This window comes from Lepidochelys kempii, chromosome 23 (assembly GCF_965140265.1).
Source record: "Lepidochelys kempii isolate rLepKem1 chromosome 23, rLepKem1.hap2, whole genome shotgun sequence".
NCBI classification, from domain to species: Eukaryota; Metazoa; Chordata; order Testudines; family Cheloniidae; genus Lepidochelys; species Lepidochelys kempii.
The window spans coordinates 6,380,426-6,407,155 of NC_133278.1; the positions used below are offsets into that span (position 1 = coordinate 6,380,426).

At 59.0% G+C, this 26,730-nt stretch overlaps 1 protein-coding gene across 2 annotated transcripts in view; it reads left to right on the forward strand.

Moving 5' to 3' along the window:
- Positions 1 to 873: 873 nt before the first annotated feature.
- MARK4 (microtubule affinity regulating kinase 4) overlaps positions 874 to 26,730 on the forward strand; it is a 66,457-nt gene continuing 40,600 nt past the window's right edge. The window contains exon 1 of one of the 2 annotated variants that reach the window (XM_073322246.1): positions 874 to 1,411. In XM_073322246.1, the coding sequence (XP_073178347.1) occupies positions 1,361 to 1,411 (51 nt within the window). In that variant the 5' untranslated portion in view covers positions 874 to 1,360. The remainder of the gene's footprint in view (positions 1,412 to 26,730) is intronic. The other variant, XM_073322247.1, reaches the window with a different exon arrangement.

Here is a 26,730-nt window from a genome sequence, read left to right on the forward strand (position 1 = left end):
TATCCACCCTCATCTCTATACACCCCCCATCCATCCCCACCTCTATACAACCCCTATCCACCCCATTGCTCCCTCCCTCTCTCCATCCATCCTCCATGCACCCCACCGCTATCCACCCCATCCACCCCCTCCATCCACCCCTCCACCTGATCCATTCACCCACCCCACCCATCCCCCCACCCCATCCACACCCCACCTTATACATCCCTCTACCCCATCCATCCACACACCCCTATACACTCCCTCATCCTTCCCTCTACCCCCATCCATCCACACCCCCACTACTATACAGCCCCATCTACCCACCCCATCCATCACCATCCACCCCATACACCCCCTCCACTCTCCACCCCATCCCGTACACCCCACCCCAAAAACACACCCCCACCCCATCCCTATACACCCCACATCCATCCATCCACCACCCCCATCCACACCCTCATCCCTATACCTCCCATCCCTCCAGCCCATCCACCCCATACACCCCCGTCCATCAATCCACCCATCCCATCCACACGCCGTCCCTATACACCCCCATCCATCCATCCACCCCATGCATGCCCCACCCCTATACACCCTCACGCATCCCTCCACATCCCTATACCCCCCATCCATCCACCCACCCATCTCTATAGCCACACTGTGGACCCACACCCCACTCTGCCCCCCGTAAGCATTCCAGTGCTTTGTACTGCACCGCACTCCGGGTGCCGCGCTGCCCTGCGCCCGGGGGCCCCAGTGGCAAAGGCCGGGGACATGGAGCCCCGTGGGCGCAGGGAGAGGAAGGCGTGTGAGGGGGGGGGCTCCAGCCCCCCATCAACCCTGCGGGGCGCGCCGCCTGCGCCTTTAAGAGGCGGGGGGAGGGGTAGCCCCAGCCCAGCCCCGCTCGCTCCCTGACGTCGGTTCCTTCCCTTTCTCTCGCTGTTTTGCAGCCGCCCCGGCCAGGCGGGGACCCCGCTCGCTCGCCCGCCCCGATGGTGCCGCGCTGCCCGGCCAGGGCCGTTCCCGGCAGCCGCAGCCTGGCGTGAGCCCGCGGCTGGTGAGCGCCCGGCGGGCCCGGAGCAGGAGCGGGATGGCCGGAGCCCGCGGCTGGCGCTAGGGGCTCGGGTCCTATTGCACCAGCCCCCCCCCTCCACCCCCCCGTCTCCAGCATCCTCCCCGCGGGCGGCGCCCCGGAGCCGCGGGGGGTGCGGCCGCCCCTGCCCTTTGTGCGCCGGCGAGGGGCGCACGGAGCCGGGCTCCCCGGGGTGGGACCCACCGGCGCCCGCTGCTGCTGCAGCCCATCCCCCGTCCTGGGCCATGAGCGCCCCCTTCTAGCCGCGGAGCCGCGCGGGTCCCCCCCGGCCAGCCCCCGGGGAAGATGTCTTCGCGCACCGCCCTGGCGTCTGGCAACGAGCGGAACTCGGACGCGGTGAGTCCCGGGGCCTTTGTCCCCAGCGCCCTACGCTGCCCCCGCGGCTCGCTGCCCCTTCCCCTGCCCGGAGCCAGGCCCCGCGGGTGGGGCGGGCAGCGCACAATGGACGGAGCCGCCGGGCAGCGCCGGGGATCGATTCGCCTCCCACCCCCTGGCCCGAGCTCGGCTCGCTGGGGAGCCGGGTGGGGCTGGGGCCGCCCCTGCGCTGGGCTGGCCGGGGAGGGGGCAGATCGTGTGCGCGAGGGAGAGGGGCGGGCTGGGGACGTCTCCCCTGCCGCTGATGTAGGGAGCCGGGGTGGAGCGGGGCCCAGCCCCTGATGTAGGGAGCCGGGGTGGAGCCGGGCCCAGCCCCCGATGCAGAGAAGCGGGGTGGAGCGGGGCCCCAGCTGCGCCCACCTGCAGCATGGTGCTTCTGCAAAGGCTGAGCCAGTGGGCCCTTGCAGGGAGGGCGAGACCAGCACTGGGGCCATTCCCCTAGCCTCGCTGGCTCCCACCCAGCCCACAGCTGGGAGCCAACAGGGTGTGGGGTCCCTGAGCCTGCCCCAGCTGAGGGGAGTTATGCTGGGCTGGGGGCACGGGGGAGCTGGCAGCGTCTGCATCCTGGGTGGGCTGCTAAGGTCAACAATGACATTTGCCTCGGTGACAGGGCAGGGGGCATGTGGTGTCTCCGTGGGAAGGGAGGGGGCTGCCACAAGTGGGGGGGGAGGACTCTGCATCAGCTCGGGCTGGGCCTTAGCCTGCTGCGGCAGGGACACGCCAGGAGGCCTTCGTCGGGTGGGGGGGAAGCAGTGAAGGAGGCTGTGGTTTGGGCCTGACTGTCCCCCTGGGGTGTGGAGCTAGAGGAGAAGGGGAACAACCTCCTAGGGCACGGTGAGACCTGCCAACCGTCAACCACACGCATGCCCATGCATGCCCACTCACCACCCCTCCCTGACACACACACACACATGCCCCCGAGACGCATACTGCACACCTCTTGCACACTGGGAGCTGCAGCCCCCCCAGCCTCACACGCTCCTCACACCCGCAAACACAACACTGCACTGGCATCTTCCTAGGAGCCAGGCGGTCCCTGCCCGTGGACTCCCATGTCCCCCGCCTTGCACCCTGCCTGGGGTGAGGAGAGTCCACGCACGCCGGCGTTCCTGCTGGCACAGTGACATTGCTCCCGGATCACTTGTGTGTCCTTGCCATGGAATCCCCAGAGCCGCTGTGCCATGCACTGGATGTACTTTACAGGGGAAAGTAGTTCCTTAGCAACTAAGGTGGCATTTCCTGGCGCCGCGGGGGTGTGGGCCCCCTCTCTTCCTGGCTCCCTCTGCGGCCTGGCACACCAGTCTCACCCACAGGGTGGCAAATGCAAGGTTTCTCATGGCATTGCCTGCGTGCTTGGCTTGGGTGGCACCAGGATCTCTGGGCAGGGCTGCTTCGTGGCATGGGAGCCCCCTCCTCCTGGCTGAGATGAGCCATGTCCCTCCCCCTGCCAGCCTGGGCCAAGCCATCTGTCTGTGGAGGCTGGTGCTCTGCTCCCACTATGGCCTCTGCTGGATGCTCCCAGCATGCACCTGGCCTGATGTGGGATGCAGATACCCTGGAGCGCGAGTCAATGAGCCTCTCTCCTGCTGCTGCGTATGACGCTGGGCAGCGCTCTCCGAGCCCGGCCTGGGCTGCTGGGGGCCCGATCTCCTGCCGGCCCCCGCTCCTGGCCCTTGTGTGGTGGGACAGTTCAGCCCTGGCAGCAGCCCAGTGCGCCTTGAGACCCAGACATGCTGGGGCACCCGCTGCCTGCCACTATGGCCGCCGGAGGTGGGGGTGGACAGCAAAGCCAACGTGGGCCCCGTGCTGCCGTCAGCCCTCAGGAGGCAACCTGCTCTGGGGAGATGGCTCTTGGGCCCTGCTAGTCAAAGAGCTGGGTAACTAGCTTGGTCCCATTGCACCCAGCAAATGGCAGTGAAGTGGCTCTCTTGCATGCGGGAAACTGAGGCATAGAGGGGCAGTGATTCAGGGTCAGAGCTGGGGATAGGAGTCCTGACACTCTGTCTCCCCCTGCTGTAGCCCTCTAGCCCCCACTCTCCTCCCAGAGCCAGGGATCGAACCCAGGTGTCTTGACTCCTCCGAGTCCCAGCCCCCCCTGCTCTAGCCGCCAGACACCACTCCCCTTAGGACTCCTGGGTTCTGTTCCCAGCTCTGTGACCCCCAGCTCCACCCCACTAGACCCCACTCCCTCTGCAGAGCTGGGGCCAGAACACAGGAGTCCTGGCTCACAGCCCTCCTCCCCCCAAAAAAGCTTTGACTACATCCTTCACTCCTGGGCTGGGCCATTTTGCATCACCAGCAAACTCTGGCATGGAGTGAGCCGGAGTCCCTAAGTCCCTTCCCCCCACCAGTGACCCCACCCGGCTCCCTGTCCCTGGGAGATGGAGCAGCTCGTCCTCCTTTGGGGAAGTGGCTTTCTGAGATTGTGACAACCTCGGTCATTTCTCTTCCTCCCCCTACCTGTCCCCTGCCCAGCCAGGTGTCAGGGCAGCGAGGGGGTTCCCTCCAGGAAATGCCCTCGCCCAGCCCCCTCTGAGCACACAGCCCTGCTGAAAAGCCAGCTCCATGGCCTGAGGACTCCAGACCCACTGCCTTGGCGACCCAAGGCCCTGTGCTCCCCTGCGGGGGTGGGGGTGGGGGCTGGTGCTGCAGCAGCCTCCCCAGGGCCCTGGCTGCTGCTGCTAGCCAGGCATCAACCCAGAGCACTGGGCTCCCTCCACCCCACTGAAGCTTAGGGGTCAGCACCATGCAGCATCCAGCCCCTCCCTGGGGGCTGAGCAAGCCCCACCTCAGGCCTTGGGAGTGCCCTGTCCTGAAGAGCTCTCAGAAGAGGGATTTCCCAGCCGGGGGCAGACCCTGCCCCCACTGGCGCCTGAGTCTTCCCTCCTCCTTCTCCTTTTGGTCCCATTCCCCCAGTCGTAGAAATATTGGGCTGGAAGGGACCTCAAGAAGTCATCAACTCCAGCCCCTGCACTGAGGCTGGACCAAGTCACCCTAGACCACCCTGCCAGGACTTTCTCCCTCCCATGGTGGGGATTTCCATCACCTCCCTACACAACCTAGTCCAGGGCCAGAGATTAACTCCCCTTCCACAGTAGGAAGGTTTGACCTATTCTCAAACCTAGGGCCCCCTTGCTGCAGTGTAAGCCCCGTTACTTGTCCTGCCTTCAGTGGACATGGAGAACAGTCTATCTCCATCCCCTTTATAAGAGCCCTGAATGTATTTGACGTCTGTTCTCAGCGCCTTCTCAGGATTAGACACACCCAGTTTTTTACCTGTCCTCACTGCTCAGGTTCTCTAAACTTTTGATCATTTTTGTTGCTCTGTGGACTCTCTCCAGTTTGTCCCTGTCTTTCCTAAAGTGCAGAGCCCAGAACTGGACCCAGCTGTCCAGCTGAACCCTCCCCAGGGCCGAGCAGAGCGGAACAGTTACTTCTTGTGTCTTACCTATGTCACTCCTGGTAATGCACCCAGAATGAGATTGGCCTTTTCACAACTGCATCCCATTGTTGACTCATATTCAGTTAGTGATCCACTAGAACCCGGATCCTGTCCAGCAGCTCTGCCACCTAGCCAGCCAGGCCCCACTTTGTACTTGGGCGTTTGATTTTTCCTTCCTAAGGGAAGTATTTTGCAGTTGTCTTTAATAAACTTCAGAATTCAGACCAATTCTCCAGTTGGCCAAGGTTGCTTTGAATTCTGATCCTGGCCTCCCAAGTGCTTCCTGCCCTCCCAGCTGGGTGGCCTCTGCAGAGTTTATAACCATTTGCTCCACACCATTATCCAAGTCATCCCTGAAAATATGGACTGACCCTGTGGGTCCCCACTAGAGACCACTGCCCAGTGAGCCTGCTCTCTGTGTTTGGTCTTTCACCCAGTTGGGCAGCCACTGGACAGTAATTTCATCTAGACCACTGTGCCCATGACAGGGTTCTCAGCCTGGGGTCCATGGAGTCCCGCAGGCCGTGCCTAAGATCTGCACTTCCATTGGAAATCTTTTAGTGGTGTGCAAATGAAAAGAGGTTGAAAACCACTGGCTTATGAGACTGGGTCAAATGTCACTTCTACTGTCCCCCCCGGCTACTAGGCCAACAAGCCTGTCAGAGAAGGAAATTAGGTTGGTCTTGCTTAGCTTGAGCACAGGAGTGACTCTTCGCCTGATGTGCCAGGCTCACATGGCTGCTGCAGGAATGAGAGTGGTGATGGAATGCCCTGCAGTGATGCAGGAGGTGCCTAGCTGGAGAGCGGCCCAGCAAGGCCATGGCATCCCTAGCGCCCTTGCAGGGGGCGATCTGGGCCCTAAAGGCCTTCCCAAGCAGTCTCTGTCCAGGTCAAAGGGAGAGGAAGCTCCTGTGGGACGCTGTGGGCTTGGTGCCGAGGGCATTGGGTACCTCACTCCCCTTGCTGACATCTTGCCACCGTGAAGGCAGTGAGGTGGGCAAGGCACAAACCCTGTTCTTCCCTGCTAGGGGGCCATGCCCTCTCTGGGATGTGGCTCCGTGCTGCCACTCCACACTTGGCCCCTGCACCATTGACATGATGCCTGGCACAGCCCCAGGGCCTCAGCTGCCCTTGTGGTGGGACACGGGTCACTGCACAGCAATTCCAGTGCATTATGTATGGACTCAGGCCACTTGGGGTGCTGGGGTCCCCCTCCCCCTGCCTGAGAGGGTGTGCTTGGCATCCCAGAATGCACTGCTGCCTGCCTCCCATGGGAAGGGAGAAGAGGTGAAGGGGTACCGGTTCCTGCGTTGATGCGTCACTGCCCACCCGCCAAGGGTCAGGGACTGGGCCCGGAGCCCTTGCTCCCATCACCCTCCTCCTGGGCTCCAGGTCCCACAAGTGGGTGCGGCCGGTGCACCCTAGGGACTGGCTGGGTGATACTGCCGCCCTGGGCTATTTCTGCAGCTCATGCCACCAGTGAAATGGAGCAGGGCATCTGTCTAGTTCCCAGTGTGGTTTTCTGACCATGTCACCAATGGGTTTGGTACCGTTGGGCATCTCTGCCTTAACTGGCCTGGCAGACTGCAGGCCTCCGGAGAGCTGTGTGGCTGGGGGAACCAGGATAGGCATAGCAGGGAGCTATGGGAAGGGGTTAAGGCAGCAGTCCCCAGCCTTTCTGTTGCAATAGCGTATTCATGTTCCCAGAAGAGCGTGGTGGCCGCCGGACAACCAGCTGCCGAAATGCCGCCGAGAAGAGGCGGCATTTCGGTGGCGACGCTTCTTGCTTCTGGGCGGGGTGTCCGGTGGCTGCGCTCCCTTGTCACTAGGTGGGTGCACATAAATGCCCCGGCAGGCGCCATGGCGCCCACGGGCACTGCGTTGGGGACCACTGGGTTAAGGGGTACTGGCAGAGCTGGGGGCGGGGTGGATTCCAAGGCTGGGATAGCAGGGGGCTGCAGGTCGGGATTGAGGGGCATAAGGGGAGCTGTGGGGCTCAGTGGTCCAGGGCTGGGAGGCTCCTGAGTGGCTGCTGTGGGTTGCGGGGCTGGGATGCTGCCAGGTCAGAGCAGGCCCCAAGGCCAAACTCTTCAGGAAGTAGCCAGTGAGTGAGGGGCTGTTTGTGGGGTGGGCATAAGGGGCCTGGGGCCCTGCCTTCAGCAGGGCTGTGGGGCTCCCAGAAACGGAGCCACCAAAGTCCATTAACACTTCTACAAACCCTGGCCTGAGGCTCTGTGGCTGGGCCCTGGCCCATGAGCACCCCCTGCTGGAGGCCTGGGGTGGGACCAGCCCTGCTGCTGCAGCGGAGGTAGTCGGAGTGGGGGGACACGCTGCTGCGACCGAGGGGAGGTGCTGCCTGTGAGAACAGCCCACAGCACGCGGCTTGCGGGGCGCAGCACAGTGTGTGCCCTCTGAGCCCCACGTGCCTGGGTCAATCCCCCGGCTCCCTGGGGCAGTAGGAGCAGACCATGCCCTGCTGTGGGCCCTGCCCCCGCTTGTCTGCTGCCCAGACTCTGGGCTCCTCCTGCCATTGGCATGGTGCCTGTCTTTCCTGTTTAAAGAGCTGACACTCCCATTGTAATGTCTGGGCCTGGCACCCCCCCCCCAGCTGTGCATTGCCCCCCACCCCCAGTTGCTTTTGGACCATGTCAGCCAGCAGGCCCTAACTAGCAGGGCCTGGAGCCCCGGGGCAGGGGAGGGTGCTGTGTTTACACGTGTTGGCTGCTCGCTTCCGCCTGGTTAAATACCATCTGGGCGTTGCTAGTCAGGGCGCGCTGCTGATGCCACCTGAAAGGGCACTGCTGCCCCAGCCTTGGCAGCTAGGAAGGCCCCAGGTATGGCTGGGAAACACGTGCTGCCAGGTGACCTCCCCAGCCCCAGGGCAGTGGAGTTTCAGAAGGGGTGCCCGAAGGGAATGGGCTGCATGGGACTGCAGGGACCGCCGTAGCTACACCTGAGTCTCGGTGCCCATGCTGCCACCACACCGCCCAGGGAAGAGAGAAGCTATTCTGCGGTGCCCCCGGCTGGTCCAGCCCGACACGCCTGCCTCTGCATGCCTAGCACAGTGGGCGGGTGGCAGGCTAGGAGTGGGGCGATCTCCCTGCCAGCGCGTGTCTACCGGTTCTGGCACTTGCAGCTCCTGGCCCTTCGGTGCCGCCTGGGTTGGGTGCTCCCTGTCCTAGAGCATGGGTGGAGGGGATGGGTTAGATTGGCATCAGCCCAGCTCAGCTCACGGCTCGGCTCGCTGGGCCCCAGCCAGACGCTCTGCACGAGGGCCGTGTGGGCGTCTGAGCGGCCGGATCCAAGGCCAACGATCCTGCAGCCTCCCATCTCCTTATCCCATCCTGAGCCGGCCAGCGTGTTGGGAATGAGCCTCCGAAAGCTCAGCCTGCTGGCCGGGGCTCCATTCTCTTGCAGCCCGGCTGGGGCCTGGCTCGCCGGCACTCAGTGACCCCATTGCCTGGGCCAAAAGTCGGCACCCCCTCCATGGCTTCTGCAGCAGGGCAGGGCACGTTACGGCTGCGCTGTACGTGGGGCTGTCCTCGGGGCACATCAAGCTCTGCGCTTAAAGCCGGCACTCGACCCACCGGTTCCGCACGGCACGGCCTCCCTTGCACACTGGGTGAACTCGGAGAAGTGCCACTAAATCCGTTAATTAGCTGGTGAGCTTAAATTAATTTTGAAAGGGGCCTTTTAGGAAGCTTCGCCCCTGGATCCGGAAGAGATTGCAGACGTGGAGAGACCGCTCAGGCGCCCCTGGTTGGGAGAGCTCGTGGGAGCCTGGGCTGGGGGGCAGTGGGGACTTTTATGGTCGTTTCCCCGATGCTCTTCACACTGCGGGGGGGGTCTCCTTCCGCAGGGCCTGGCTGGGGGGGGGGTGGGATGTGTGTTTCCCCCAGGAGAGCTGCCCTCTCTCCCTTGTCCTCGCTTGTCCCCAGCTGTGTGGCTAGTGTGGGGAGGGCTGCTCTCGCCTGCTGGTCTGAGGGGAGCGAGAAAAGGGGAGTGCAGGTGGCACCAGCAATCAGGGGCGTTTACATGAGATGCTAGGCTCTGGCCTTGTTGGCAGGCTCCTGCCGGGCATCCCGGCAGAGCAGCAGATAAGAGGGCTCACCCCAGCCCCTAACACGAGGGGGGTTAAGGCTGACCTGAACCCCGAATGCCCTCGCTGCCTTGGCTAGGGACAGCTGCAGCATCCTGTGGTGCAGGCGACCCCCAGGACTGGTCCGGCTCTAGGCCCGAACGCCTGCCGAGCAGGGCTTGCTCTGGGGCTGATGGGGAGGGGAGGCCTTCCTCAGAGGCGCAGCAGGTGTTGGAGGCCGAATCTAGGCTAGCGGGCCCCAGCTCTGGCTGGCAAGATGGCGGGGTGCTTGCCGAGCTAGCCAGGAGGCAGCTGGGAGTGGGCAGAGGGGGTTGGGTTACCCTCCCTGGGCAGGGCAGTGTTGCTGCCTTCTTGGGGAGGAGCCGGGGGGCTGCATTCTCAGGAGAGCCGAGCGACTGATCTCTGAGCTGTTGCAGAGTTATCTGGGGAGGGTTGGCCCCCCAGCTTTGTCATGGGGGTTTCCATGGCACCAGTGCTGGGATGGGGACCCTGAAATACTGCCTATGCGTTGGGGATTTGGCATCCGTGGCGCCAGGATGGGGGGTTGCTGGCTCTGGGATGGGGGGGATTCCCACGGCGCTGGCTCTGGGATGGGGAGGCACCGAGATTGGAGAGGTTCACGTGACACTGGCTCTGGGATGGGGGGGGGACCAAGATTGGAGGGATTCCCGTGGCGCTGGCTCTGGGATCGGGGGTGTGTGTGCCAAGATGGGAGGGGTTCCTGCGGCGCTGGCTCCAGGATGGGGGGTCCTGCGGCTCCGGAATGGGGCATACCAGCTTTCTCAGTATCGCCACCCCCGCACGTGAGAGCCATGCCAAGCAACCGTGTCTTTCCCTTGCTGCACCAGGCTGGAGCAGCTGGGGCTGGAGGCCTCAGTTTACCCATCGGAGGGTGGCAGGGCAGGCAAACTCCCCTCCCCAGCTGCCTGTTGGCCCTGGGGTCCAGCTCCATGCTAGCCTTGGGGCGTGGGGCTGCGGGGGAGGAGACAGTGCTGGCAGTGAAGCCCACCTGGAGATGGGGGGCAGGCTAGAGCCCCACCCTGCTGCTCTGCCCCCCCCCCCCCCCCCCGGTGGCATGTAGCCATCTGCGTGCTGCGTGGCAGCCCCGGGCTTTGCTGGGCCGTTGCTCACTCTTGTCTCAGCATGTCCAGGCCCAGCCAACTGCTGAGCGCAAAACACCCAGGCTGCTGCCAGTGTCGTTGGCTCTCTCTGAGGGGCACGCTGGCTGCTCCTGGCAAACTTGGGCCCCATGAGCGCTACCCCCTCCCCTCCGCTCCTGTGTGGGTCTGGGGACTCCCAGCTGCCCCGGCCTGGTGTGGTCCTGATTCAGCCCCTCCCTCTTCCCCGTGGGAGTCCCATAGCCCATGGCAGGAGGCACCAGCACCAGAGCTGAGCACCAGGGCGGACTGCGGTGAAGGCCCTGCTCAGAGGCTGCTGTTAGGCCAATCCAGGCTGAGATCCAGCTCCCAGGGCTGGCTGGGGCGTCAGCACAGATGCCAGCCCATTCCATGGCACCGGGGCAGCAGACAACAGTAACTCGTTCTGGCCCTGGGGCTGGCTCAGCCCAGCTCTGTCTGGCGGGGCACAGGCCTGGCACAGCCATGCTCTTTGCACATGGGCCCAAGTAGGACAGACACTCTGACACCACTCGCCTGGCTGAATCACAGGCTGGGGCTGGAGGTGGCTGGCCACTGCTCACTTGGACTTGGCTGGTTGGCACCAGTGCCCCCTGCTAGCACGGGCTCTCCTGGCTCCATGGGCCAGATCTCAGACCCACGCCCACATGAGCTGCACTTCAGGGCTGGGGTCAGGTCTGCATGCAGTGGCCCTTGACTCACTAGCTCCTCCTAGGCGGGAATGGTCTCTCCTGGAGATGGACGGACGGACAAAGCATGATCCCTGTGCCCAGCCCCTGACCGCTTCATAGAGCCATAGGCTTCAATGCCAGAAGGGATTATCATGTTCTTCTTGGAGTGCTGGTCCTTATCTGAATTCCGTGAAGGGTTATACGCAAGCGCCATGTGCCCGGAGCCAGAGAATTTGGAAGTAGTAGCATCCATTGGTCCGCGCATGCATCTTTGCTCCACCTCATGGTTTCATCCGAGGTGATAAAGGGTGGGGCGGACCGACCACGCCCTCAGTTCCATCTCACCGCCGCGTGGTCTGGGTCGGAGCCTCTCGTCTCATCTCTCACTTAACTAAAAAGTCTTTCTTTGTGTATGTGTGCATAGTTAATTTGCTGTTTTTACTGTAGTTTTAGTCGTAGTTGTTTTAGGATTTTAAGGACTTTGGGATGCCATTTATACCGGTCCCGCCCCCCCCTCCCCCAAGCACCCAGGCCTGGGTACTGGGTTATGCAGAAGATGCAGGGGTTCAAGATCTGCACCTACTGCCTGGCTCATTCTCGGTCAGTGACGAGGCAGCGCTGCCCTTGCTGCTTGTCCAAAGCCCACATTGCTTCCAGGTGCCATATCCACCTCTCCTTCCCAAGCTGTATCCGGGCAGGTTGGGCTCTCCGCCTCAAGAACCACCTTATGGAGGTTGCCCTGAGGCTGCAGTCAGGTCCAGGCCTGGGATTCCCCCCCGCCCCCCAGTACATCAGCCTGAGAAACCCAGGAGTGCGCCTCCTGCCACGGAGACCCAGTGCGGTTCGGCCGGGACCAGTGCTATGGACCCATGCTGGGGCCTAGTCGTGAGGCTGGGAAGCATGCGCGTAAGCATGGCAGGGAATCTTCGTCCAGGCCCAAGAAAGAACGCGCCTTCCACGAGTTCCAGCCACAGGGAAGCGGCTTGTTCCAAGGCTCACAAGCACAAGAAGTCACAGAGAGTGTCGGATCTGCCAGTTCTATCCACCGAGCCACATACGCCTTCCAGGTTGGCACCTGCGGAGTCAAGGGAACCTTCGGTTCCAAGGCAGTGCTCCGTTCTGGCTCTGGTTCCGACTGGATCACGTACCGCTGATGCTGGGGAGGCTAGAGTCAGCACTCGGGCCTCAGGAACTCTTTGCTTTGGAGGAGGCGAGATGTCCACATCTTCCATTTCAGCCGGTGCCTGGGGATGTACCCTCTCCTACCCTGGACTTACCTTCTTCGGGTTTTGTTTCCCCTATGGCTTATACAGTTCCTCCGGTATCACCATCCGACTTCTCAGCGATGGAGGATTCAGATAGAGGGCAGGGACTGCTCCTCCCCTACCGTCGATATGAATAGCCGAAGGCTCCACCAACTCCGTGGCAATACCCTCTGTTTCCCCAAGAAAGGAGCCTCTGGTGCCCAGTTCCTTGGGGCCCTCCGCACCATCCGACGGATCCATCTCCTTGGCCATACTGAGGGTCCTGGCCTCCGTATCCACCTCTGGAACCTTCCCATTCAGCAAGGGAAGAGTCGCCCATCTCTTCTCTCCAGCCAGGGGTGCTGGAACAGTTTTTACAGTGGGGGTGCTGAGAGCCATTGAACCAAACTGTAAACCCTGGATATGATGGGAACCACTTCAAGCCTGGGCGTGCTGCAGCCCCCCCCCCCTGCACCCATAGGTCCGGCAGCTACGGCTCCAGCTGTTACTGAGTAGGCGTTCGGAACCGGTGTTGGAGGATGAGCCACTCAGCCTGGCTCCAACAGTACTTCAGGAACAGGAGCAGTTCCCTTCGTCCTCTCCAGACACCGCTGTGTCTTCAGTTCCCTCCTCACTCCCGGCTGACAACCAGTTCGAGGACCGGTTACGCAGAGTGTCTGAGGCCCTCCCCATTCCACCAAAGGAGGTACAGGACAAACAACACCACCTTCTTGACACCTTCCATGCCTGGTACCAGCCAGCGTGCCTCTACTGATCCATGATGCCATTTTCCAACCAATTCGAGCTGTCTGGCACACTCCAGCCGCTTGTGTACCCACCCCCAAGGGGGCAGAGAAGAGGTACTATGTACTGGTGAAGAGGTCTGAGTTTCTGTTTTCGCACCCCACCACCCAATTCCCTCGTGATACAAGCAGTGATGGAGCAGGCCAGGCAAGAACACCGCACTCCCCCCAGCAGACAAGGAGGGTAAGTGACTGGACCTCTTGGGTCGCAAAGTCTTCTCGTCCAGCCTTCAATTCCGGATTTCCAATTACCTGGCAATATTTGCTAAATGTGACTTTATAACTTATGGCAAGTTGGTGGACTTTGCAGACAAGCTTCCCAGGAGGCTTCTGCCTGCTTTCAGACTATCTTAGAGCAGTGGTTCTCAGCCAGGGGTATGTGTACCCCTGGGGGTATGCAGAAATCTTCCATGGGGTACATCAACTCATCTAGATATTTGCCTAGCTTTACAACAGGCTACATAGCAAAGTCAGTACAAACTAAAATTTCATACAATGACTTGTTTATACTGCTCTATATACGATATACTGAAATGTAAGTCCAATATTTATATTCCAATCGATTAATTTTATAATTATATAGTAAAAATGAGAAAGCTGACAATTTTTCAGAAACAGTGTGCTGAGACACTTTTGTATTTTTATGTCTGATTTTTGTAAGCAAAGTAGTTTTCAAGTGAGGTGAAACTTGGGGTACACAAGACAGATCAGCCTCCTCAAAGGGGGACAGTAGCCTGGAAAGGTTGAGAACCACTGTCTTAGAGGAGGACAGATTCATTGGGAGGGTGACATTCCAGGCCTCGGTGGATGTGGCAGACACCTCTTCGTGCACAGTGGCTATGGGGACGTCAGGAGGAGGAATACCTCAGAGGATCTCCCTTTTGATGAATCTCATCTCTTCAGCTAGAAAACCGACAATTCCCTCCACTCCCTCAAGGATTCCAGAGTCACACTACGATCGTTGGATATTTACATACTAGCACCCAAGCACGAGTTCTTCCACCTGCTGCAAGGATTCAGAACACCTCAGTTCTTCCATCAACGGCCGATGAGCCTCCTCGCACATGACAGAAGACCCAACGGCCCCATTCTCCAGGCTCCCCATCACAGCCTTCCACATCTCATGCTCAGCACTCTGAGATAGCGCGTATTTTGGAGGGCACCAAGAGAGCTGCCTCCCACCGTGCACCTGACCCACCCCGTCTGGGGAGCGCCTAGCACTCCTTTTACCAGCTTGGTGTGCGATAGCAAAGGACAAGTAGGTCCTGGATGTCATTTGACATGGCTGTACAATCGAGTTCATGATGCTACCTCACCCGCGCCCCCACCTCAGGGACCACTCTCACGGCAGCATCCTCGCCCGAGAGGTGGATTCCGTACCGCAGAGGGGAGCGGTAGAACCTGTTCCGATGACTTCTTAGGGCGCAGGATTCTATTCCACGTATTTCCTCGTACCCAAGAAGAATGGCGGATGGAGACCAGTTGTGGACCTGCGTCTTCTCAATCAGTTACTACACGAGCCCAGGTTTCATATACTCACCTTAGCAGCCATCATACCGTCGCTGGAAAAAGGCCAGTGGTTTACGGTTCTCAATATGCAGCATGCCCATTTTCATATAGACCTCCACCCAACCCACAGAAGGTTCCCGAGGTTTGTTGTAGGCCATCGACACTTCCAATTCAGGGTCTTACCATTTGGACTTATCGCTGTTCTGTGGGTTTTTGGTTTTTTTTGTAGTGGAGACCCACCTCCAATGTCAGGGGGCCCTGCCTCGACGATTGGCTGCTAGCAGCGGCATGCAAAAGGGAAGCTCGAGCCTCAACCTCCATGCTGCTCAGACTCCTCCCTTCCCTTAGGGTGAGCGTTAACATTGAAAAATCGACTTTGGATCCCACACAGTCACTAGAATTCATAGGAGCCCGCATGATGCAATCTCAGCACAAGCCTACCTACCAAGAGCTGATTGCCAAGGTGGTCACCAGTCCTTCTGTTGCCGTCCAGACTTGCCTTTCCCTCCTTGGCCATGTGGTGGCTTGCATGTCCGTCACCGCCTTCGCTCATCTTTGCCTTCGCTGACTCTAGCTGTGGCTCCAAAGGGTCTATTCTCCCTTGCTACATACCATGGGCCTCTTGTTGACATTCCCCCTCCCCCCGCCCCCAGAGTTACTCTTCTCCCTCCACTGGTGGATGGACCTGGGTCACTCTGCACCGGGAAACCCTTCCTTCCATCCTTTCAGAGCACAATTCGCCATCGTCATGGATTCGCCAGATGAGGCATCCACATGGGCGAACATGTGACATGGGAGTTGGGCTGCTTGGGAATCCAGGATGCTCATCAACATCCTGGAGCTTCGGGCGATGTGAAGGGCGTGCCGCGTATTTCTCGCCTCCGTTTGCTCCCGTCATGTTCTTGTCATGTCAGAAGTGACATGTCACCACCATTTATTACATCCACAAACAAGGGGCCCGTGGCACCAGCGCTCTGTGTGGAAGTGGTTTGTCTATGGGACTGGTGCATCGCCTACTAGATCCTGTTGTCAGCAGCCTGTCTTCCCAAGACTCAGAACGTGATTGCGGACTCTCTGAGCAGGAAATTCATGGCCGAACACAAATGGGCACTGCACAACACTTGAGCCAGCGACATTGTCGCCCGATGGGAGACTCCAACCAGGGACCTCTTTGCCTCCCACACCAACAGCAGATGCACCCCGTACTGCTCCAGAGTGGGCCTCCGCGACCATTCCCAAGGTGATGCCCTCGTCCTCTGCCAGTTGGACCAGACCCCGTACAACTTTGCCCCACAACTGCTCCTGACTCACATCCTCCACAAGATCAGGTGGGAGAGGGCCACAGTTATTCTAATTGCCCCATTTTGGCTTCGCCAGTTCTGGTTTCTCCTGCTCCACATGTCAGCGTGTCCCCCACCCGCACTTCCACTGCCAATGTTCCCGGAACTGCTCGCACAACACAGCGATAGGATCAGGCATCCCAATCCACAGACACTCCCCCTAAAAGCTTGGTTTTCGGGTGGGCATCTTCACAAGAATGGGACTGTTCGTCGGCAGGGCACGACATCCTTTCTAGTAGCAGGAAAGAGGCCATGAGGCTCCTATCAGGCCAAGTGGAAGCGTTTCCCCTCAAGGGCCCGGCAGAGGGGTTTTTCCCCTGAGGATGTGGATGTTCCCCTTCTTCTGGACTGCCCTCTGTCCCTGAAGGCATCGGGCAACTCCATCTGTGCCTTCCATCCCCTGTGGAGGGGCAGTATGTCTTTATGTACCCCTTGACTGGCAGGTCTTGGAAATGCTTCCTTCGGACCTGTCCACCTGTTCAACCTATCGCCCCCCAGTGGGATCTCACCCTCGTCCTCTCACCCTCAGTGAAATCACCCTTCAAACCTCTGGCCTCCTGCTCCCTGTCTCTCCTTTCCATGAAGGCTGCCTTCCTGGTAGTTATTACTACCCATCTCACGGTAGGCAAACTGGGGGCCATGACAGCGGATCCCACGTTCCTTAAGGACAAGGTTTCTCTGTGTCTGCACCCAAGTTTCTGCCAAAGGTTGTATCCTGTTTTCATGTCAACCAGCCCGTACGCTTACCTGCCATCTTTCCAAAGCCTCGCGCCTCGGCAGAGGAGCGGCACCTTCACTCTCTTGACCATTCAGCAAGTCCCCTAGATTGTTTATGGCGATAGCTGACAGGATTAAGGGGCAGGCGATCTCCACACAGAGGATCTCTAAGTGGGTTTCGGCGCACATTACCCTCTGCTATTGGCTGTCAGGACTGTCTCTGCCCCTTGGGGCACGAGCCCATTCCACAAGAGCACAAGCATCGGCTACGGCCACGTTTCACGACATGCCGCTTACAGACATGTGGGGCGGCCCCGTGGAGCTCGGTACGAACCTTCTCTTCTCATTACACCTTGGTGTGCGACCCTGCAACGGATGCCTCGTTCGGCACAGCTGTTCTCCATTCCACAGTTCTGTCCTCTTCCTCGCACCCTCCTCCTGACTGGGTGCTGCTTGTTAATCACCCTCAAGGGAACACAATAGAGACAGTCACTTGAAGGAGGAGGAGGTTACTTACCTGTAACTGGAGCTTCTTCGAGAGGTGTGGTCCCTATCTAATTCCAGTCCCACCCTCCTTCCCCTCTGCTGCGGGTCTGTGCCATTTGCAGTGGAGAAGGAACTGAGGGCACAGTCAGTCCACCCTGCCCTTTATCGCCTCAAACTAAACCATGAGGCTGAGCAAAGGCACATGTGCGGACCAATGGGTGCTACTGCTTCCAAAATCTCCAGCCCTGACACAGGGCGCATGTGTATAACCTTCAGTGGAATTCAGATAGGGACCACACATCTCAAAGATCCTCCAGTTACTGGTATGTAACCTCCTCTTCTTCATCTAGTCTGACCTCCTGCACATCACAGGCCACAGAACCTCCCCCACCCACCCTGTAATAGACCCAGAACCTCTGGCTGAGTTACTGAAGTCCTCAAATCTTGATTTAAAGACTTCAAGTTACAGAGAATCCACCATTTACATTTGTTTAAACCTGCAAATGACCCATGCCCCATGCTGCAGAGGAAGATGAAAAACCCACAGAGTCTCTACCAATCTGACCTGGGAGAAAATTCCTTCCTGACCCCAGATACATCAATCAGTGGACCCTGAGCATGTTCGCATGAGCCAGACACCTGGGAAAGACTTCTCTGTAGTAACTCAGAGCCCTCCCCATCTCTGGCTATTGGGGATATTTGCTACCAGCAGTCACAGATGGGCCACATGGCATTGTAGGCAGTCTAACCAACCATCCCCTCCATAATCTTACCAAGCTCAGTCTTGAAGCCAAGTAGGACTTTTGCCCTGCACTGCTCCCCTTGGAAGGCTGCTCGAGAACTTCACTTCTCTGACGGTTAGAAACCTTTGTCTAATTTCAAGCCTAAACTTGTTGATGGCCAGTTTGTATCCATTTGTTCTTGTGTCCGTATTGGCCCTTAACTTAAATAACTCCTCTCCCTCCCTCTATTTATCGCTCAGATGTGTTTATAGTGAGGAATCACGTCACCCCTCAGCCTTCGTTTGGTTAGGCTAAACAAGGCAAGCCTTCTCTCACAAGGTAGGTTTTCCGTTCCTCGGATCATCCTAGTAGCCCTTCTCTGCACCTGTTCACATTTGAATTCATCTTTCTTGAACATGGGACTCCAGAACTACACAGAGTATTCCTGATAAGGTCTCACCAGTGCCTCGTATAATGGTACTAACACTTCCCTGTCTCTACTGGAAATACCTCACCTGATGCATCCTAGGATTGTGTTAGCCTTTTTCACAGCCGCATCATACATAGTCCTCCTGGGATTAACCAATACACCCAGGTCTTTCTCCTCCTGTGTCACTTCCAACTGGTAAGTCCCCAGTTTATAGCAAAAATTCTTGTTGTTAGTCCCTAAGTACATGACCTTGCACTTTGCACTATTCAATAATATCCCATTTCTATTATTCCAGTTTTCAATGTCATCAAGATCTTCTTGTGCGATATTCCGCTCCTCCTCTGTGCTGGCAATACCTCCCTTCTGCCCAGAGCCCATGGCCCTGGGCACTGCCTTGGCTCATGCCCCTGAGTCTTAGAATCATAGGACTGGCAGAGACCTCAAGAGGTCATCTAGTCCGGTCCCCTGCACTCGTGGCAGGACTGAGTATTATCTAGACCGTCCCTGTCAGGTGTTTGTCTAACCTGCTCCTAAAAACCTCCAGTGACTGAAATTCCACAACCTCCCTAGGTAATTTATTCCAGTGCTTAACCACCCTGACAGGAAGCTTTCCTAATGTCCAACCTAAACCGCCCTGGCTGCAATTTAAGCCCATTGCTTCTTGTCCTGTCCTCAGAAGTTAGAGAACAATTTTTCCCCCTCCTCCTTGTAACAAGCCTTTTATGTACTTGAAACCTGTTATCATGTCCCCTCTTAGCCTTCTCTTCTCCAGACTGAAAGAATTGGGTTTGTTCAATCTTCCCTCGTCGGTCATGTTCTCTAGACCTTTCATCATTTTCATTTCTCTGCCCTGTCCCAGGGCAGGTGGGAAGGAGGCGAGGGCCAATGTTGTGTCATTTAGTGGCCTCAAGTGTGTTGCTGCAGGATGAACGCCAGCCGTAGCACTGGTTTCAGAGTAACAGCCGTGTTAGTCTGTATTCGCAAAACGAAAAGGAGGACTTGTGGCACCTTAGAGACTAACCAATTTATTTGAGCATAAGCTTTCGTGAGCTACAGCTCGCTTCAGCGGATTGCATACCGTGGAAAATACCGAAGATGTTTTTATACACACAAACCATGAAAAAATGGATGTTTATCACTACAAAAGGTTTTCTCTCCCCCCACCCTACTCTCCTGCTGGTAATAGCTTATCTAAAGTGATCACTCTCCTTACAATGTGTATGATAATCAAGGTGGGCCATTTCCAGCACAAATCCAGGGTTTAACAAGAACGTCTGGGGGGGGGGGAATAAACAAGGGGAAATAGGTTACTTTTTATAAGAACTCAACCTTTCCCAGTCTCTATTCAAGCCTAAGTTAATTGTATCCAATTTGCAAATTAATTCCAATTCAGCAGTCTCTTGTTGGAGTCTGTTTTCGAAGTTTTTTTGTTGAAGGATAGTCACTTTGAGATCAGAAATCGAGTGACCAGAGAGATTGAAGTGTTCTCCGACTGGTTTTTGAATGTTATAATTCTTGACATCTGATTACCAGCAGGAAAGTAGGGTGGGGGGAGAGAAAACCTTTTGTAGTGATAAACACACATTTTTTCATGGTTTGTGTGTATAAAAACATCTTCTGTATTTTCCACAGTATGCATCCGATGAAGTGAGCTGTAGCTCACGAAAGCTTATGCTCAAATAAATTGGTTAGTCTCTAAGCCATGCTTAGGCCATGCTGCTGGTCAGCGCAGTGGGGCCATTGAGGTTCCAGATGCCAGGCTGAGGCTGGAAGGGAGAAGCCTGAGGCCGTGCTGGGGCCATGATGCCCCCTGTGCCAGCAGGTTTGGGCTTGTGGAGTTCAGAAGGGGAGTCCCTGGGGAGCAGGACCCTATCACTCTCCAGGCCTGGGTGTCAGGGGAGGGCAGCCTGGCCTGCCCTGCAGGGGGCCCAGCCATTGTGAGGCTCAGGGCCTGTGGATGGCAGCTATGAGGCGCTGGGCATCTCACCTTGCCAGGCCTGCGTGCTCTGTGGGCTGGGGCCAGGCTGCCCCGGGAGTCTCCTGCAGTGCGGAGGGCTCCGTAGGGGCCAGGCCCTGCAGGCGAACACCTGGGCTCACTGTGTGACCTCGAGCCCAGCCCGCAGGGGGGCCACTCGCTCAGCTGGGGTAGAACCAGACGCCGGGGCTTCCTGGCTCCCGTGAACCGAGCAGGGGAGCGGGGCCCTGGGGTGGCCTGCCGGGGAGCCTTGGGCTGGGAGCCCCTGGTGTACTGAGCCCGTGGCTGATGTGAGTCTGGGGTGGGGACACACACACACACACTCTCACTCCCTCTTCCCCTCTCCCCTCCTCTCTCCCTCTTCCTCTTCCAAGGAGATTGCAGCGCTTGGCACGGAGCTGCAGCTGCCAGTTGCTCCTACCCTTGGGAGTGCAGCCCTCACCCAGGGAAATGGCTGGTGTGGATACAGGATTATCGTTGTCCCATGCCAAGTCCCACCCTCCCTCCTTGCCTGCTGGCACCTTACCTCTGCCCCCACCAACCAGCGCCCTCCCACTGCCCCCCAAGACCCCCAGCCAACTGGCCTAGCAGCCGACGCCCTCCCTCTGCCCCTGCTAACCAATGCACTTTCTCTGCTCCCCACTCATCTGGCCCCCCATGCCAAGGGCTGCCCCAGACCTATGAGCCCGGAGACCATCTCTCCTGTGTTGTCAGTGCCCCCCTGCTGGACCCAGGTGTGGGGGAGAAGGGTGGGGACAGCCTGTGGGGATAATAGCAGGAGAGACTGACAGTGGGGAACAAAGACAGGAGCCCAAGAGGAAGGGTGGAAGCAGGGCGGGTAGGGACGGACTGGGAGCACAGGGGCAGAAGGGTTTATAACTACTACAGCCTCCTCCCCTCCCCTCCCCTCCGCTGCCTGCAATGGAACCCAGGAGTCCTGAGTCTCACAAGTCCTCTGCTGTCAGCAAATAGTAGTGACACCTAATGGCAAGTGTGAATCTCACCCCCCTCTGGTGGCTGGTCCACATGGAGGATAACAGTCTCCTACTAGGTTTCAGAGTAGCGGCCGTGTTAGTCTGTGTGACGATGTGACTCAGCAGGGAGGGGGGAGTGTTGACCTGGGAATGTGCCCTGGGGATGGGAGACCTGAGAGCCTGTCACCTGAGCCAGGAGGGGGAGGGGGAGGTGACACCTCTGCCCAGGAATGTGAACAGAGGCTGCAGCAGGGAACCTGCTGGGTGGGTTTAGTTTTCAGTTTGGGGCTGGGTGGAGGAACACAGGGAACCCCAGGGCTGGGGTCTAAGCTCCCTGCTCCCCCAGAAGGACGTGATTGAGGGGTCCTGGTTGTACCCACAAGCTCTGTTTGGGACTGTTCCTGTTGTCCAATAAACCTTCTGTTTTACTGGCTGGCTGAGAGTCTCAGTGGATCCCAGGAAGAGGGGTGCAGGGCCTGAACTCCCCCACACTCCGTGACAACTGGTGGCAGCGGTGGGATATACTGCACCCCGTGAACGGCGCTTCCTGCAGTAAGTGACTGGGGAGCAGTAAAACGAAGGGGAATTGACGGGGACCAGGCGTGCTGAAGATTCAGAGAGAGACGGTTTCGGGGGGCGGTTAACCCCTGGGAATGTGTGACCAGAGAGAAAGACTTTTGCAGTAACAGGGTCCCCCAGGGGATTGCAGCGAGCGGTCCCAGGGGCGGAGGAGTCTGCAGCTCGACCCTGGCAAAGAGTCGGTGACCTCAAGAAGGACGGGCACACGAGGGGCTTTTCCTGGAAACCGTGGGAAGCTGCCCGGCCTGCGAGTGGCCAGCAGGGAGATGTACGCTAAACACCTGAAGAGCGACCTGGTGGAGCTGTGCAGGCAGAGGGGGCTGCGCATCGGGAGGTCCACCAAGGAACAGCTGATTGCCCAGCTGGAGGAGAGGGATCGCTTGGATGACCCGATCCCTGTCCCTGAGGGAAGCTGCCCGGGGGACGCAGCGTGGGCCCTGGGGCCTGACCGGGCTGGGAGGGGTCAGACTGCTGCTGAGGACATCCCGAGACCCTTCCTACCTATGTCCGGGGGAGGGGTTGGGGGAAGCCCAGCGAATACCGAGGGCACCCTGACCCCGGCACCCAGCAGGGGATCCTCCCGGCGGAGCTCCCCATCCCTGGAGCGGAGGCGGCTGGAATGGGAGAGGGAGATGAAAATGAGGGAGCTGGAGGATCATGAAAAACAACGTCAACAGGAGGAGAAACAACGTCAACATGAGCAGGAGGAGAAGGAGAAACAACGTCAACATGAGCAGGAGGAGAAGGAGAGGGAGCGTCAGGAGAAGGAGAGGGAGCGTCAGGAGAAGGAGAAACAAAGACAGCATGAACTGGAGCTGGCCAGGCTGAGGAGCAGTGGGGCCCCGGCTGCGGTGAGTGCGGGGGGACCCAAGACGGCAAGGAACTTTGATAAGTGCTTCCTGGCTCAGAGGAAGGAGGGGGAGGACATGGATAGCTTCCTGATGGCCTTTGAGAATGCCTGTGAGCTGCACAGGGTTGACCCTGCAGACAGGCTCCAGTTTCTCACCCCCTTACTGGACCCCAAAGCCGTGGAGGTGTACAGCCGAATGACAGGGGCGGAGGCAGGGGACTATGAACTGTTCAAACAGGCCCTGCTCCGTGAGTTTGGGCTGACCCCCGAGATGTACCGGAGAAGGTTCCGGAGTCAGCGTAAAACGCCTGAGGTCACCTACCTACAACTGGCCAACCGGATGCAGGGATATGCCCGCAAGTGGACAGCTGGGGCCCGAGCTAAAGAGGACCTGCTGGACCTAATCGTACTGGAGCAACTGTATGATCAGTGCCCGTCCGACCTGAGGCTGTGGCTGGTGGACAAAAAGCTCGAGAACCCCCAGCACGCAGGGCAGCTGGCCGACGAGTTTGTGAACAGTCGGTCAGGGGGTAGCCGGGAGGAGCCCCAAAAGAACAGGCCCCCCCCGATGCAGAGAGAGAGTCACCAGGGGGCCTCCCAGCGGGGAAATAGGGAGAACCCCCTCCCAAGGGGAACGCCTGGCGTCGGGCCCCTCCGACCTGCTCGAGGGGACCAACGTGACCTGAGCTGCTATCACTGTGGCCAGAGAGGCCACGTACGGTCCCAGTGCCCCGGGCTCAGGGACAAACTGAGCAGACCCAACCTACCCAGGGTTAATTGGGTAGGGACCCAGCTGGACGAGGGGCAGACGACCCAGGAAAGGGGGCCTACCAGTTTACCACCTGCCCCGGAGGGAAGAGTACCCCAGGCCAGCTCCACCAGAGGGCTGGAGGCTCTGGACTCAGGGTGCTCAGTTTACAGGGTGGGCGCGGGGCTGTCCCTCCGGAGAGAGTGCCTTGTTCCCCTGGAGGTGGATGGGAGGAAGGTCAATGGATACTGGGATACGGGCGCGGAGGTGACGCTGGCCCGGCCCGAGGTGGTGGCCCCAGATCGGGTGGTGCCCAACACCTATCTGACCCTGACAGGGGTGGGCGGGACCCCATTTAAGGTGCCCGTGGCAAGGGTACACCTGAAATGGGGGGCCAAGGAGGGCCCCAAGGATGTGGAGGTACACCACCATTTGCCCACTGAAGTTTTGATGGGGGGAGACCTAGAGGACTGGCCAAGCAAGCCCCAGGCCGCCCTGGTTGTGACGCGTAGCCAGAGCCGGCGAGGGGCACTGCGCCCTGACCTCGGGGAGGGTATCACACCGGAGGCGCAGGACCCTACCCTGGTGGGGAGGGAGGGCCGAGGGGCACGGCTTAGAGAGGCGGAGGCCTCAGACCTGGCCAGCGAGAGGGAACCGGGCCCCGTCCCTGCCCCAGCTACTGAGTTCCAAGCCGAGTTGAGGAAAGATCCCTCCTTGCGGAAGCTCAGGGACCTGGCCGACCTCAGGGTGGTACGGACCATGAGGAGAGGCTGCCAGGAGAGGTTCCTGTGGGAGAAGGGGTTCCTGTACCGAGAATGGGCTCCCACAAGGGAAGCAGAGTCCTGTGGGATCAGGAGGCAGCTGGTGGTCCCCCAGAAGTATCGCCGCAAGCTCCTGTCCCTGGCCCATGACATCCCCCTCGCAGGGCACCAGGGAATCCGGCGCACCCGGCAGAGGTTGCTACAGAACTTTTACTGGCCCGGGGTCTTTACCACGGTCCGGCAGTATTGCCGATCCTGTGACCCCTGTCAGAGGGTGGGGAAGGCCCGGGACAAGGGGAAAGCGGCTTTGAGACCTTTGCCCATCATAGAGGAGCCTTTCCAGAAGGTGGCCATGGACATCGTGGGGCCTCTCAGCAAGACGACCCGGTCGGGGAAGAAATACATTCTGGTGGTGGTAGATTTTGCCACCCGCTACCCCGAGGCAGTGCCCTTAGCTTCCATTGAAGCAGACACCGTGGCCGATGCGCTCCTGACCATTTTCAGCCAAGTGGGGTTCCCCAAGGAAGTCTTGACAGACCAAGGCTCCAACTTCATGTCGGCCCTGCTCCGGTGCTTGTGGGAGAAATGTGGGGTCCGGCACGACTGGGCCTCAGCGTATCACCCCCAGTCCAATGGGCTGGTGGAGAGGTTTAACGGGACGCTAAAGATGATGCTGAGAACCTTTATGAATCAGCACCCGCAGGATTGGGACAAGTACTTACCTCACCTGCTGTTCGCATACAGGGAGGTGCCCCAGGAGTCTACCGGATTTTCGCCTTTCGAACTGTTATATGGCAGGAGGGTGAGGGGCCCCCTGGACCTGATGAGAGACGAGTGGGAGGGGAAGGCCACTCCCAATGGAGAGTCAGTGGTGGAGTATGTCCTGATCTTCCGAGAGAGACTGGCTGAACTCATGGGCCTGGCCAGGGAGAATCTGGCCAGAGCCCAGAGGAAGCAGAAGGTCTGGTATGACCGCACGGCACGGGCCCGTGCCTACGCCACCGGGGATCAGGTGATGGTTCTCATCCCAGTGAGAAAGAACAAACTACAGGCCGCCTGGGAGGGCCCTTTCAAGGTCGTCAAGCAGCTCAATGAGGTAAACTATGTGGTGGAGCTGTCAAACCGGGCGCACCACCGCCGGGTGTACCATGTGAATATGATGAAGCCATATTATGCCAGGGGGAATGTGGTGTTGGCCGTGTGTGGACAGTGGGAAGAGCAGGGAGATGACCCTTTAGTAGATCTATTCCCTGGGACCAGAGCTGGTTTCCCCCTGGAAACAATTCCCCTCTCGGATCAGCTAACCCCTGCCCAGCAAGCTGAGGTCAGGGAGGTGCTGCATCCGTACCGACAGCTGTTTTCCAACCAGCCTGGACGCACTAATCTGACTGTCCACCGGGTGCAGACAGGGTCACACCCGCCGATAAGATGCTCCCCCTTCCGAGTCACAGGGAAAACTGCTCAGGACCTGGAAAGAGAGGTCCGGGACATGCTGGCTTTGGGGGTGATCCAGCCATCTGCCAGCCCTTGGGCCTCGCCGGTGGTGCTGGTCCCCAAAAAGGACGGGTCGGTCCGGTTCTGTGTGGACTATCGGAAGCTCAATGCCATCACTGTATCTGATGCCTACCCCATGCCCAGGCCAGACGAGCTCCTAGACAAGCTGGGAGGAGCTCGGTACCTCACCACCATGGACCTTACAAAGGGCTACTGGCAAGTGCCGCTGGATGCAGATGCCCGACTGAAATCGGCCTTTATCACCCCTCTGGGGCTCTATGAGTTCCTGACCCTGCCTTTCGGCCTCAAGGGAGCGCCGGCCACCTTCCAGCGCCTAGTGGACCAGCTCCTGAGGGGGATGGAGAGTTTTGCCGTGGCGTATATTGATGACATCTGTGTCTTTAGCCAGACCTGGGAGGACCACGTGTCCCAGGTTAGACAAGTGCTGGACCGACTCCAGGGGGCTGGGCTGACTGTAAAAGCGGAGAAGTGCAAGGTGGGGATGGCGGAAGTATCTTACCTGGGCCATCGGGTGGGGAGCGGCCGCCTAAAGCCGGAACCAGCCAAGGTGGAGGTGATCAGAGACTGGCCCGCTCCCCACACCAAAAAGCAGGTCCAAGCCTTTATTGGGATGGCAGGATACTACCGAAGATTTGTGCCCCACTTTAGCGCCATCGCCACCCCCATCACGGAGCTATGCAAGAAGGGGAAGCCAGACAAGGTGGTCTGGACCGAACAGTGCCAGGTGGCTTTCCGGGCGCTGAAGAAGGCTCTGGTCAGTGGCCCAGTTCTGGCAAACCCAGACTTTGACAAGCCCTTTGTGGTGTTCACCGACGCCTCAGACACGGGACTGGGGGCGGTGTTAATGCAGGAGGATGAAAAGGGGGAGAGACACCCCATCGTGTACCTGAGCAAGAAGTTGCTACCCCGGGAGCAACACTACGCGGCCATCGAGAAGGAGTGCCTGGCCATGGTGTGGGCCCTCAAGAAACTAGAGCCCTATCTCTTCGGGCGACACTTCACTGTCTACACCGACCACTCTCCCCTGACCTGGCTGCACCAGATGAAAGGAGCCAACGCCAAGCTCCTGAGATGGAGCCTGCTCCTGCAGGATTACGACATGGACGTGGTCCACGTGAAGGGAAGTGCCAACCTGATAGCGGATGCGCTGTCCCGGAGAGGGGGCCCCGAACTTCCCCAGGTCACTGGTCAGCGTGACCCCGCTCAGTTCAGTCTCGAAGGGGGGAGAGATGTGACGATGTGACTCAGCAGGGAGGGGGGAGTGTTGACCTGGGAATGT